A 14,354-nucleotide genomic window follows, 5' to 3' on the forward strand; every position below is an offset into this window, starting at 1 on the left:
TTAATAAAACTCACTGAGGGCTAAGAGAAAATAGCAGTTCTGCTGCAGATAGACTAGAGGAAAGGGTCTAGGATATGCACATGCAGCTGACTAAAGGCAGGCTACATGCTGGACTGTAACAGAGAGGAAACAATAAATCTCTACTACTATGCAATAAATATTTAGCTTTTTAACTAAGGAAATTATTCGTATAGTGAAATAAAAGCCATTTTAGCTAAAGCTACCATTTGAATCACTTTATCTGATTCTTTTTTCCACAGCTTATTTGTAAAAATACAAACTAAACTGTTTCTGCCTGAAATAAAGAGCAAGTTTAAAATAAGAAGAAAGGAAAAAAAAAAGTTCTGGGAGAGGCAGAAAAGGAAAGTGCTGATACCATGACACTTTTGCTTTCCTTTGCTTTCCTGGCTGCTGTTCTGACTCACATAGAGTGCGGTAACCAACGCCGAGGTCCAGAAAACAGTGGGAGAAGATTTAACCGGATTCAGCACGGGCAGTGTGCCTACACTTTCATTCTTCCAGAGCAAGACGGGAACTGTCGTGAGAGTGCGACAGACCAGCAGTACAACACAAATGCTCTTCAGAGAGATGCTCCTCACATGGATCAGGATTTCTCTTCCCAGAAACTGCAACATCTGGAACATGTGATGGAAAACTATACTCAGTGGCTGCAAAAAGTAAGTTTCAGTTTCTAATTGCATGTGTCTTTTCGCATTCTTGCCCTGCAGATAATTTACAGCTGCTCTCAGGGAAAGAGCAATTATAGCACGCATTTCTGTATTTACATATCACTTGCACCAAGAGTCTCTGCAGCGATAGGGCAGACCTCTATGCAAGATTCTACTTGGGAGTAAATGTTTTTTTCAGGTTCTCCTGTCTCATGAAGTTGCATCCAAAGAGGATTTCTAAAGAGATGAGATACAAGGTGTGCAGTTGCCCCTCAAAGACTTCCAGTGTTGAAGCCCTTTCTTCAGTGTACTTTTAAGCTATGTACAGTTCGATGTGAGAGATTAAATGTCATAAACATACCTGGGCAGGCTGACCTAAATTAAGAGTAATAAGTGTGAATGGGGAAACAGAGCTGCAACATTTTATTCATATGACATTATATTTTATCGAAATCATTTTTGTTTCAGGATTAAAAATCTGCAATGAACTTTATTTTTGGTGTTATTTTGATCCTATTAATAGAATATATTTGGAAGAAATTTTGCAAGTGGGAATGACGTATCTAAGCCCTTAATTTCCATTCAGATAATCTGGGAGAGTGGCCACTCTTGTCATATGCATTTTTCTTCTACATTTGGTTTCAAGCTGGCAAGTTGGGTTTTTATGATGAATGTGTCTTACAAAAAAAGCTACACACAGTCTCAGAAACCCTGAAGGTAATGCTTTTTCACTTTTAATGTCGCACCTGCAAAAACCTTCATTTAGGCTATATATTTTTCATGGCTTCATATAATTGTATTACTAATCACCTGTGTCTTCAAAGTCCATTTGAATGATTCGGATTACCTTATTTTGTGAAAATACAAGGATTAGCATAGATTAACTACATCTTCACCTGTCCAAGTGATATTTGCTACATCAAGAACTTTGATAACACTTCTTTTTAGAAATGATGTTTCTGAAGTTCTGCTTTTAATAACTTATATCAGGAATGATTCAGGTGCTGTATTTTAGCTTTTAGTTTTCTATGAAGTGACCAGTGCACCCGACGTGCATCACCAAGTGGGTGGGCAATGTACACATGATTCCGTTTAGGCATTTTTCCATCCAGTTGGTGTATCTTTCCATTTGCTGTCTAAATGTTATGCAGCCTTTTGACTTATGGGGAAAGATCATGGTTGTTGATTTCAAAGCATGAAGTCTTTGAGTAGAAAAAAGAAAAACTTTAATTTAGGTCTGTGGTTGCACTTTAAAAAAAAAAAAGGAGTAAATTGCTTGCTGAATCATCCTTATGAGGCTAGCAATTTTTGCTTTTGTCCACTAGGGACCGAACTAAGATCACTGTTTGTTTCCTGGGCAGATTAAAGCAATACCCAAAAACAGGATTCCCTAAATTTCCAGGGCTGCATTACTGCTGGTTCTTTTTATATGGAGTGAGGTGACGGCGTGCACACAGGTAAAGAACAGGATTTGCTAGTGGTTATCAAAACATTTTTTGTATTCTATTCTAGAAACAAAAAACTCAAGCAGAGGTAACATTTTCTAGCATCTCCTCTTCACTTAGAAAGATTTGAAAACAATAGGAAAGTGAACTTGATTACATTGTTAAACATTTAAATACACTTTGGATATGCTTTTGTCATAATTGATTATTGGAGTAGTAGCTTTAAAAAATAATGAACAAGGGCATTCAATGTTTTAGAAGAATTTACGTGCTTTATAGTTTGGCTTGAACTCTTTCATCCAGCATTAGGCTTTTAAAAAATAATTAGGCCAATGATGCAAGCACAGTGCAGTTTCCCTGCAGAGACGGGAGTAATTAAATGATTTTTGGGAGCCACAGTTTGACTCACGACTTTTGTTAAATCTAAGCTCTTACTATGTGTCAAACACTCTTCTATGTGAATCAGGTTGGATATAGCCCCAGTCCCATATTGGATTCAAGTCATAATTCCTATTTTGTAGATGTGAGTACTGAGGCACAAACACTAAGTGACTTGCCCAAGGTCACAAAGGACAATTAGTGGAGCTGGAATTAGAACCCGTGTGTTCTGACTCCCAGGCTCATGCTCTTTCCACTAGGCCATGTTGCTAGTTTTCTATATTTCATTTAGAAAATTTCAGTAATGTATAAAATAACTCTGGTACCTTGCTTTTTTCTGGGACACATGTAGCTCTGACTCCAGAATGACATATAAAAACTTGGTGCCTGTTAGCGAATGCTTACCAGAATGTTGTTTTACTATCAAGGAATATGCATAGTCATTAGCTCAAACTTTTAAGGACATACCACTCATAATACCAATACAGGTGACCCTAAAATCCATACTCTTTAGTACATTAAAATCACTTTAGCATTTATATGATATTTCTGAAACAAGCCCTGCAAAGTAGCTGTGCAATTACGGATTCCTCAAACTGAATCTTAACAAATTATTTGGTTTCCAGAGTAGATTAAGATGAGAATGAATAGAATCTGTCCTTGCCTCTGACTCAGTCATTAAGTTTGGGTGTTGGCTAATGAAATGTGTATTTTTTTTTTTATTAGAAGTGTTAGGATTAGAGGATCAAGCAGCCAGTGATGGCATGCATTCATTCAATTGTACTGAGTGCTTCCTGGGTGCAGAGCACTGTACTAAGCACTTGGGAGAGTACCCTATAACAGACACATTCCCTGACCACAATAAACTTAGTCTAAAAGCTATATGCTAAATACTTATAGAAACTACATAAAGATCTTTATCTTGAGACTGGATATCTTTGTGGGGGGGTATTTGTTTGAGTCATGCTTTCCAATCACAAAAACAGATTTTAAAAAATAATTAGTATGCTGTTCAGCACTGTAGTCAATCTTGAACTCTTAGAAAGTGACAGTTTTGATCCGAGCCTTCCAAAGTATCACTCCTGAAGAATTTTCTTCTTGGCAATTTATATGATCTTCCTGCTCTCCAACCTCAAAACTCAGCAATTTCTGAGTGGACCTTCCATTCTAGAGGCAGTAGTTCTAGGTGGAAAATGAGGCCCTTGAAAGCCCTCTCAAGAGGTAGGTCCAGGAAAATTACTATGCCCACTCTCATCCACTTCCCAGAGGATGTATAGACACTGCCAGTGCCTTTTTCAGGATGGGTCTTTGTGCTAGATGCAACCTGGGAGCCAGTTGCTGCTAAAAGTGGCAGAGAAGTGTTAAATGGACTACCATATTTTACTTGCAGGACTTGGTTGGGTTACTCTGATATTAAGGGTTCACAACATATTTTGGAAGAAAAACTAGTTACTCTTATTCTTGTTCAGTTACAATAAGGTTGGTGTTACCTGTAATAAAATTCAGAAATTTATAGTCAAACCACGAAAGCCAATCTACTCAGCTGGAACAAATCTCCATGCGACCTAGTTTGTCCCTCATCTAGCTCTGAAGATCAATATCTTCCCCCTCTGGTCCCTTTACTATATATAATGGAGACACCTGAAGAATCGTCTCTTCATGGCCAGAAAGGACCTCTGAAAACTAGATTTATCCTGGCTGTTCTGCTTCTCAGCTGCTGACAGCCAAGTGCTCACTTCCAGTGGTTTGGGGAGTGGCTTGGAATAATAATAATAATGATGGCATTTGTTAAGCGCTTACTATGTGCAGAGCACTGTTCTAAGCGCTGGGGGTGGATACAAGGTGATCAAGTTGTCCCACATGGGGCTCACAGTCTTAATCCCCATTTTACAGATGAGGTAACTGAGGCTCAGAGAAGTGAAGTGACTTGCCCAAGGTCACATAGCAGATGTGGTGGAGTGGGATTCGAACCCATGACCTCCGACTCCAAAGCCCGGGCTCTTTTCCACTGAGCCACGCTGCTTCCCATAGCCATGCTGCCACCCATGCTGGAAGTCTGAAGCTGTATTTCCTCCAGTCCCTCTTCCCTCTAAGGACCCTGGTGTAGGGTTGGGGGAGTGGGAGGGCAGTGAGGTAGGCAATCCTGGTTTATGTTCATGAAGCTTGTCCTGGGCATTAAACTACTGTCCTTGGGATTGGTTTCCATTAATCAAAATATTCAGGTTCCTAAGATATCTGATACCCAAGCACCTTTTGGATCTTTCCAACAAAGCTTATTTTTTCCTTAGCAAAAGAATGTCTCATTTGGCTGAAAATATAGAAAGGAATTTGAACCCTACATGATTCAAGATCGGTTCACAACTCAGGAGCAAACAGGCCTCAGTGGCCACAAACACATTCTTCTCACCCCAAATCTGATCGCTGGGTGACTTACCCTGAGAGTGTGTGTGTGTGTGTGTGTGTGTGTGTATATATATATATATATATATATATATATATATTACATATGCATATATAATTAAAGTTCCCTTATCTAGGAGACTGGAACTGAAAAGCTTTTAAGGGTCATTGGCTGCATCCTGGGCTTTGTGCATCTTTTGGCAACTTGGTTGAATCAAAGACCAATGGATTGAGTGCTTTTCAGACAACCTTCTAGGTTTAAGCAAGATAAGCCCCATCAGCAGTGCAAAGGAGAGATTCTGGTTTCCTGGGGCTCAGATAGATTGGAGAAGGGGTTTAGGGCATGCAGCATGATGGTTTCACTGAATCCTATGCCCATAATCACTATCAACTCTTCCAACCTTTTTAACTTCCTCCTGAACTCTCCAGTGCCTCCATCCCCTCTCCCCCTGACCATCTTGACAAGTACTGGCAAGTTTCAAAGTTCTCACCTGATATTTCAAAGTTCTTCCTCACCACCCTATTACATTGTACTTTTGTCTCTCTTCTTGCTTTTTTAAGAGTAGATCTCCCACCCACTCGTCACCTGGACCAATGGCCCTAGTGCTTTTTCAAGTCCTAAAAGGACTTGACCTCACTCTTCTTCCCTCCCATACAGCTATCTTCAACCGCTGACTCCCTTATCTCTTCTTCTCTCTTGCCTCCAAGCATGCCCAAGTTATGCCCCATCTCTCTGATTCCATTTCTATCTAAACTAGAAGAGATCAGTGCTTAGAACAGTGCTTTGCACATAGTAAGTGCTTAATAAATGCCGTCATTATTATCTTTTATGCTGTTAAATTCACTTCCTTTCCATATTTCTCTCCATCCTTCAAAATCCTCTACTGGCTTCTGTAACAAGCAAAAACTCTTCAAGGCTTTCTTCCCACCTTACGCATCTATTCCCTTCACCAGTTACACTCAAACCGACTCCATTCATTTCAAGATAATCTGTGTCTCGCACTTGACTCTCCCACTTCAATCCCCTCATTGGAGATGTTCCACTGGCTTGGAACTTCTTCCCCCCAGAAATCCAGTAGACATATCTTTCCCAGTTTTCAAGGCTCTCAAGTCCATTTCTTACAAGACACCTTCCTGACTAATTCACCCCATCCCAAGTCACACAAACCCATCAGCGATCTTTAGCATTTAAGTAAATATGATCATTCAATTGCACATCGAATTAATCTTGGTTATTTGATCCATAAATACATTGGAGTATATGCTCCTTATGTGTAAGAAATGTCACATCTTCATTTTGTAATAATGATAAATAATAATAGCATTATGCTCATACTATGTGCCAAGCACTGTTCTAAGCAATGGGGGGGGGGGGGGTACAAGGTAATCAGGTTGTCCCACGTGTGGCTGTCTTAATTCCCATTTTATAGATAAGGGACCTGAGGCACAGAGAAGTTAAGTAACTTGCCCAAAGTCACACAGCTGACAAGTGGTAGACCTGGGATTAGAGCCTATGACCTCTGACTCCCAAGCCTGTGCTCTTTCCACTTCCCAAGCACTTTGTTCAGTATATTGTGTTCAGTAAATGATACTGTTACTATTTAGAGAATGCAGGCCAAGTAGTGATGCCAATAAAGTTGAACTGAAACATGCAAAATCCCAGGAAGCCATGGCTCCTAACTGTAATTGATGCTCCTATCACAAGTCTCCATTTCTATAGAAGTTGCCTGACTTCTGAGGATCCAGGACACGATGCACAATCCATGAGAGAAGTGCAATGCGGACACTCCCCTTGCAATTTTAGACTGTTCCCTTATGGAACGAATTTTAGATTTTGTCTTGTATAAAGAAAGCGTATACAAATTTTTATATATCGATGTCAAATGCATGTGATTCTGCTGAGTGCTGTGTAAAGCATCATAAAGTCACAGGTTACAGCTTATAGAAGCTGAAGTTTCTTTAAAGTATGATCTTTGAGATTTGTATGTTTTTGTGGATTCCTAGTGATATTTTTGGTCAACTGAGGGTTTTGGTTTTTTTTTTTCTATACATAAAACGCTTTCTTTTTGGTCTGCATATTATGGAAAGGATTGTTAGTCCCACAGTGACAGTTTTTGTTAGGGTGCGCACAAAGTTGTCTAACCTTTTCTTCATACATGAGGTCATGCATGGGTTTATCCATATTCTATTGTCAGAGTAATCTACCTATCAGTTTAGTCTTTCAGGCCTGCATGTTGTGGGGTATTCTGATAAGTTTAGAACAAGATTCATAATGTCCTAATTAGGACTATTTTTTGCTCTCCAGGTGAGCTAGGTGACACCAACTTGCAGCTGCTTTTGCTCACTTGAATTGTTTGAGCTTGAAAATCTAAGTAGTAAAATGCTTAGCATTGAAATTTTTAAAAATCAATTAACAAGTTTTAGAGGAAAAAATATGAGGAGACTAGACAGGTAAAGGAGAAAACTTAGAAATGTGGGAAACTGGTGGTGGTGGTGATGGAGGAGGAACAAAAGTAGGCTGAATGTATATACCCTAGAGAGGGAAAGGTATTAACCTCTTTTCCTTCCATCAGAGTACATAAAGATATGTTGGTAACGGAGGCAGCATTACCTAGTGGAAAGGGCTTGGGCCAGGGTGTTAGGGAACCTTGGTTTGTATCCTGCCTCTGCCCCTTGCCCAATATGTGGTTTATAGGCAAATCATTTAAACTTTTCTGTGCCTCAGTTTTCTGAGCTATAAAATGTGGATTCAATACTAGCTCTTGCACCCCACCCCCACCCCTTAAACTGTGAGCCCCCATGAAGGACAGAGACTGTTTCTGACCTGAATATCTTGTATTTACCCCACTACTTTGTACAATGCTTGGCTCAATTATAATTGTAATATTTAAGTCCTTACTATAATAATTAGTATTGTTATTAGCTTCTGGAGTTCCCAGGCAGCAAAACTCACTGGGCTGATTGGTAGCTACTGTAGTCATGTTTTTTTTTTTAGATTAAAGTGGGATTTGACAAGGCTTTCAGGGAGTGAATCTCACAAGGGCAAGAGCCAATGGTTGAAGGAGTTTCAGAGTTGGTAAGACGGGTGGATTTCAAACAAACACTGCAAATGTTAATCTCTTCTTCCCTATGATTTTTTGTGTGCTGAGGGTTTGAATTTCATATTAAATGTACTCTCATTTGGAAATTGGGATGGGAGAGAAGAAATCCACTTGGTTTACCTAACTACTCTAAATGGAGTTTTGTAGACTCCCACACTATAATTTCTGCATTATGAAAGATTTAATCTTGCATTGGCCCTTGTTAAAGCAGGGAATCTTAAAGCAGTCCATTTCTGATTATTCATTATTTTCATATCACAGGCTATATTGGGTCCTTCATGTAGAATCACCCATTAAAACACTCAAAACTGTTATGCCCTTTTGGTCCAATGCAAGGCTATCATTTACAAAGAAGCAAGAAAATTTACCCTCTTAATCCTGGAGTCCTGACTGACTGTAAGCTATGAGAAATGTCCACAGTGATCTAGGTATTGGAATTAATCATATTGAGCACTTACCGATTGCAGAGCACTGTGCTAGGCACTTGGGAGTGTACAATATAACACTTAGTAGACATTCCTTTCTCAATGTACAGAAAGGAAGACATCCATTAATATAAATAATGGATATGTACATAAGAGCTGTGAGGCTGAGAGAGGGGTGAATAAGGGCATGCGGAAAGGAGTAGGAAAGGAGGAAAGCAGGGATTAGGTTAGGCCTCTTGGAGGAGATGTGCCTTCAGAAAGGCTTTGAAGGTGGAGAGAGTAATTATCAGTTGGATATGAAGAGGAAGGGTGTTCTAGGCCAGAGGCAGGATGTGGGCAAGAGGACGGCTGAGAGATAGATGAGATTGAATAGGTTAGTATTAGAGGAGCAAAGTGTGAGGGTTGGGTTGTAATAGAGCAGTGAGGCATGAGGTAGGAGGGAACATGGTGATTGAGAGCTTTAAAGCCAATGATAAGGAGGTTTTGTTTGATGTGGAGACTGATGGGCAACCACTGGAGTTTCTTGAGGAATGGAAAAACATGGACTGAATGTTTTCATAGAAAAATGATCTGGGCAGCAGAGTAAAGTATGAACTGGTGTGGAAAGAGACAAGAGGCAGGGAGGTTGGTAAGGATGCTTCTACAGAAATCAGGACAGAATAGGATAAGCACTTAGATTCATGTGGTAACAGTTTGGATGGAGAGGAATGGCTGGGTTTTTAGCAACATTGTGATGATTTAACCTACAGAATTTAGTACAATTTTAATATTTGGGTTGAATGAAAAAGATGAGTCAAGGATAACACCAAGGTTATGGGCTTGAGACAAAAAACACAGTAGTGCTTTCTACAGTGATGGGAAAATCAAGGGGAGGAAAGGGTTTGGGTGGAAAAATAGTTTAGTTTTGGAGATGTTTGAGGTGTTGTAGAGATTACAATGTAAATTCTTCAGAAAAAAAGCCAAATAGTGGATTATCTTCTCTTTACATTTTTGAAGCCATTTATGAGAGATGAGAGTAAGTAGGAAAGGTCAAGAGGAATGAAAAGGGCAAGCTGGGAAGTAATGGGAGGAGAGTGGATTGAATCCTTTAAAGGTAATGATCAGGAGTTTTTTTTACTCGATTTTGGAAAGGAATGGGTAACATTTTGGAGGAGGGGGATGCACATGATAAACTTATATTTTATAAATATGATCTGGGAAAAGAATGAAGGATGGGCTTTAGTGAGAAGAGACTGAAGACTGGGAGATCAGTGAGGAGGCTGATGTAATAGTTTTCGGAAGGAGAGGATTCTGAAAGTGCTGTGGAAGAATGACAGAGAGAATTTGGTGACAGATTATGTGGGTAGAAAGGGAAGAAGGAGTTTAGAATAATGCAAAATTATGACCTGGGGAGATAAGAAGGATGGTGGTGGCATTAGCAGTAATGGGAAAGTTAGGTGGAAGAGAGGTTTTGGGGAGGAAACATGATAAGTTGTTTTGAACTTGCTTGAAATGCCAGTGGGACACCCAGGAAGAGATGTACTGGAGGTAAGAGGAGGAAACAGGTGAACAAATGTTGAATGTTCAGATGAACCTTTATGCATATGTGAGTGCTCAGAATAAGGATAAAATATTCTTGAGCCATTCAGGGGTCACACAATGTCACAAAATCACAGGAACAGAAAAGAAGTTAGATTTTGGTACCCAAGCTTACTGAAACTGACACCTACCTAACCAACATGCTCCACCTAGAGCAAAGTAGAAGCAGTAGGCAGAAGTAAACAGCACTAGCTCCACACAACCACCTGCATTGCTAGAATCCTGGAGTTCCCATTTCCTTATGAAGCTTCTCTTTCCCCTCCCTTTGACCCTGATTGATTTCTTTACCGCTTTCTAGTTAAACCCTCTGCCCCTCACTGAAGTTGTGGATCAGGTCTTTGTGTCAGCCCCTACTCTGAGAATTGATTCCTTAGTTAAATTGACTGTGACACCATTGGTTACGCTCCTGATTGAAGTACAATAGAAGGGTTTTCTCCACCGCTCTCATGCCTGTTAACAGACCATGGAATCACATGTCTGTCGTCCCTTTTAGTGCATCTCCTCTGCTTCATCTCTTGAAGTTTCAGAACTTAATTGAGTCTGACTATTTATTTTACATTTTCCGAAACACAAAGAAGGCTTACAGCTCCTTTACACAGAATTAAACTGCCTTGTCAGATGCTCTCCATTCAGTTTAAATAGCCACTGCTGGATGGTGGCCCCCAACTTTAAAAGCAACATTCTGGAGATGAAGCCATTGTTTGCATACACTTTGTTTTGCATGCCATTCAGAAAGTTTGAAAGAGGGGACTAAGCCTTGTTTCATGAGGAAATTGTCTTATCACATTTCCTTTTTTATTTATTGTAGCCTTCCCAAATTTTTAAAATGTTTCTGGTATTTTGAACTAAATCCAAAAGCTACTTTCAGGCTCATTTTCAGGATTTGGCTACTCCATTTTTACCTCCTCAAGACATATCTGAAAGCAAGTGGTAATTAAAGGGTTTTTTAACTTATTAAACATATGCCAGCTGCCATTTAAGATAAGTACCACGATTCAGCTGTTTCAACAGTAATAGCAAGGGAGTTTAACACACAAACATCAATTCTGGTTGGGCTCTTTACATATATGAACTCTTGTCCATGGTATTTGTTAAGCATTTACTATATACCATTCATTCAATCATATTTTTTCATTCAATTATATTTATTGAGCTCTTACTGTGTGCAGACCACTGTACTAAGCGCTTGGGAAGTACAAGTCGATAACATATAGAGACGGTCCCTACCCGACGACGGGCTCACAGTCTAGAAGGGGGAGACAGACAACAAAACAAAATGTAGACAGGTGTCAAAATAGAACAAATGTCAGAACAAATAGAATTAAAGCTATATGCACATTAAAAAAATAAATAGTAAATATGTACAAGTAATAGAGTAATAAATCTGTACAAATATATACAAGTGTAGTGGGTGCAGGGGGATGGGGAGGAGAAGAGGAGAAATGGGGCTCAGTCTGGGAAGGCTTCCTGAAGGAGGTGAGCTCTCAGTAGGGCTTTGAAGGGAGGAGGAGAGCTAGCTTGGCGGATGTGTGGAGGGAGGGCATTCCAGGCCAGGGGAAGGATGTGGGCCAGGGGTTGATGGCAGTACAGGTGAGAACGAGGTACAGTGAGGAGGATAGCAGCAGAGGAGCAGAGGGTGCGGTCTGGGATGTAGAAGGAGAGAAGGGAGGTGAGGTAGGAGGTGCCGAGGTGATGGAGAGCTTTTAAGTCAAGAGTGAGGAGTTTTTGCCTGATTCATAGGTTGACAGGCAGCCACTGGAGACTTTTGAGGAGGGGAGTAACATGCCCAGAGAGTTTCTGCACAAAGAAATTATTTAGCACTTACTGTTTACAGAGCACTGTACTAAGCACTTGGGAGAGTAGAATAGAACAAACAGTCACATTCCCTGCCTACAGTGAGCTAACTAGAGGGGGGAGACAGATATCAATGCAGGTAAATAAAATTACAGATATGTACATAAGTGCTGTAGGGCTGGGAGGGAAAAGAGCAAAGGGAGCAAGCCGGAGCAATGCAGAAGAGTGGGAGATGAGGAAAAGTAGGGCTTAGTCAGGGAAGGACTATGAGAGGAGAAGTGCCTTCAGTAAGGCTTTGAAGGAAGGGGAGAGTAATTATCTGTTGGATTTTTGGAGGGAGAACATTCCAGGCCAGACACAGGACGTGTGCTAGGGTCCGGCAGTGAGACAGGTGAGATTGAGGCCCAGTGAGATGGTTAGCACTAAAGGAGCGAAGTGTGTGGTCTGGGTTTTAGAAGGATAAAAGCAAGGTGAAGTAGGAGGGGGCAAGGTGGTGGAGTGCTTTAATGCCAATGGTGAGGAGCTTTTGTCTCATGTGGAGGTGGATGGGCAACTAATGGAGTTGTTTGAGTGGGGTGACATATCCTGAATGTTCTTGTAAGAAAAGGATCCAAGCAGCAGAGTGAATTATGGACTGGAGTGGAAGGAGACAGGACAATACAGTAATCCAGGCAGGATAGGATCAGTGATTGTATTAACATGATAGTTTGGATGGAGAGGAAAGGTGGATTTTAGCAATGTTGTTAAGGTGGGACCAACAGAATTTAGTGATGGCTAGAATAGGTGGATTGAATGACAGAGAGGAGTCAGGATTATGCTAAGGGCTTGTGAGACAAGAAGGATGGTCTTGTCTTACGCCGTCGGTCGTCTCCAACCCATAGCAACACCATAGACACATCTTTCCCAGAATGCCTCACCTCCATCTGCAATCGTTCTACTAGTGTATCCATAGAGTTTTCTTGGCAAAAATATGGAAGTGGTTTATTGCCTCCTTCCACGTAGTAAACTCGAGTCTCCACCCTCGACTCTCTCCCATACTGCTACTGCTCAGCACAATGGAGTTTTGACTTGTAACAGATTGCCTTCCATTAGCTAGCTACTGCCCAAGCTAGGACTGGAATGGATATGCTTCTGCTTGATTCTCCCTCCCATAGTCAAGACTGGTAGAGTAATGGAAACTCTCCAGGTGCGACCCTGAGAGGGGAAGAAGGATGGTGGTGCAGTCTAAATTAATGGGAAAGTCAGTGGGAAGATAGAGTTTGGGTAGGATGCTAGAGTAGATAGAAGCTAATCAGGTTGGGCACAGTCCATGGTCTACATGGACTACATGGTTGAGAAGCAGTGTGGCTTAGTGGAAGGAGCCTGGGCTTGGGAGTCAGAGGCCGGCTCCACCACTTGTCAGCTGTGTGATTTGGGGCAAGTCACTTCACTTCTCTGGGCTTCAGTTACCTCATCTGCAAAATGGGGATTAAGACTGTGAGCCCCACATGGGACAACCAGATCACCTTGTATCCTCCCCAGTGCTTAGAACAGTGCTTTGCACCTAGTAAGTACTTAATAAAATGCCATTATTATTATTACATGGGGCCCATAGTCTTTATCCCCATTTGCAGATGAGTTTACTGAGGCACAGAAGTTAAATGATTTTGCCCAAAGTCACACAGCAGGCAAGTAGTGGAGCCGAGCCTAGAACCCAAGTCTTTCTGGTTCCCAAGCCAGTGCACTATCCACTGGGGTGTGCTGCTTCAGATTTTTCAATTGTACAAGAAAATATCAGGGGTGACACCCGTGCCCACATGATTCTATGAAACATGCTTCTTTGCATTTATGACAATAAAAATAAATCAGTGGTATTTAAGGGCTTACTGTGTGTGGAACTTTGTATTAATCACCTGGGGGAGTACAACAAAGTAGAATTGTGTCCTCTTTAAATGCCTTTTCAGGAATAGTCAGAGTTTGGTATTGAGATCATTTATAGTACTTCATATATTGACCATCCTTAATGGTTCATTTTGGCAATTATTTGCTCTTTGTTTAGTTTCCATTTCCTTTTCATAGGGTAGACTTAAAAGAGATCATGGGGAAGTGCAATTTCTAGACCAGTTTGGGGAAGGTTTATGAGCAGAAGCTTGAGGAGAACTCAGTATACCCTAGTAATAATAATGATGGTATTTGTTAAGCACTTTCAATGTGTGAAGCACTGTTCTAAGCACTGGGCGGGGTTACAAGGTGATAAGGTTGTCCCATGGGGGGCTCACAGTCTTAACCCTATTTTACAGATGAGGTAACTGAGGCACAGAGAAGTTAAGTGACTTGCCCAAGGTCACACAGCCGACAAGTGGTGGAGCCGGGATTCAAATCCATAATAATAATAATAATGGTATTTGTTAAGCCCTTACTATGTGCAAAGCACTGTTCTAAGCATTGGGGAGGTTACAAGGTGATCAGGTTGTCCCACGGGGGGCTCACAGTCTTCATCCCCATTTTCCAGATGCGGTAACTGAGGCCCAGAGAAGTAAAGTGACTTGCCCAAAGTCACACAGCTGACAGTTGGCTGAGCCAGGA

The 14,354-nt window shown here is 40.9% G+C and overlaps 1 protein-coding gene and 1 non-coding gene across 2 annotated transcripts in view; one reads left to right on the forward strand and one right to left on the reverse strand.

Annotated features, from left to right (window-relative positions):
- The first annotated feature begins 377 nt into the window (after positions 1 to 377).
- Positions 378 to 14,354, forward strand: part of ANGPT1 (angiopoietin 1) — a 265,372-nt gene continuing 251,395 nt past the window's right edge. Inside the window, exon 1 of the mRNA XM_038744581.1 lies at positions 378 to 677. Coding sequence (XP_038600509.1) covers positions 378 to 677 — 300 coding nt within the window. The remainder of the gene's footprint in view (positions 678 to 14,354) is intronic.
- Positions 12,856 to 12,993, reverse strand: LOC119927802. The gene has a single exon (XR_005450771.1). It is a non-coding gene; the product is annotated as a small nucleolar RNA SNORA7 (small nucleolar RNA).

This window comes from Tachyglossus aculeatus, chromosome 4, assembly GCF_015852505.1.
Source record: "Tachyglossus aculeatus isolate mTacAcu1 chromosome 4, mTacAcu1.pri, whole genome shotgun sequence".
NCBI lineage: Eukaryota > Metazoa > Chordata > Mammalia > Monotremata > Tachyglossidae > Tachyglossus > Tachyglossus aculeatus.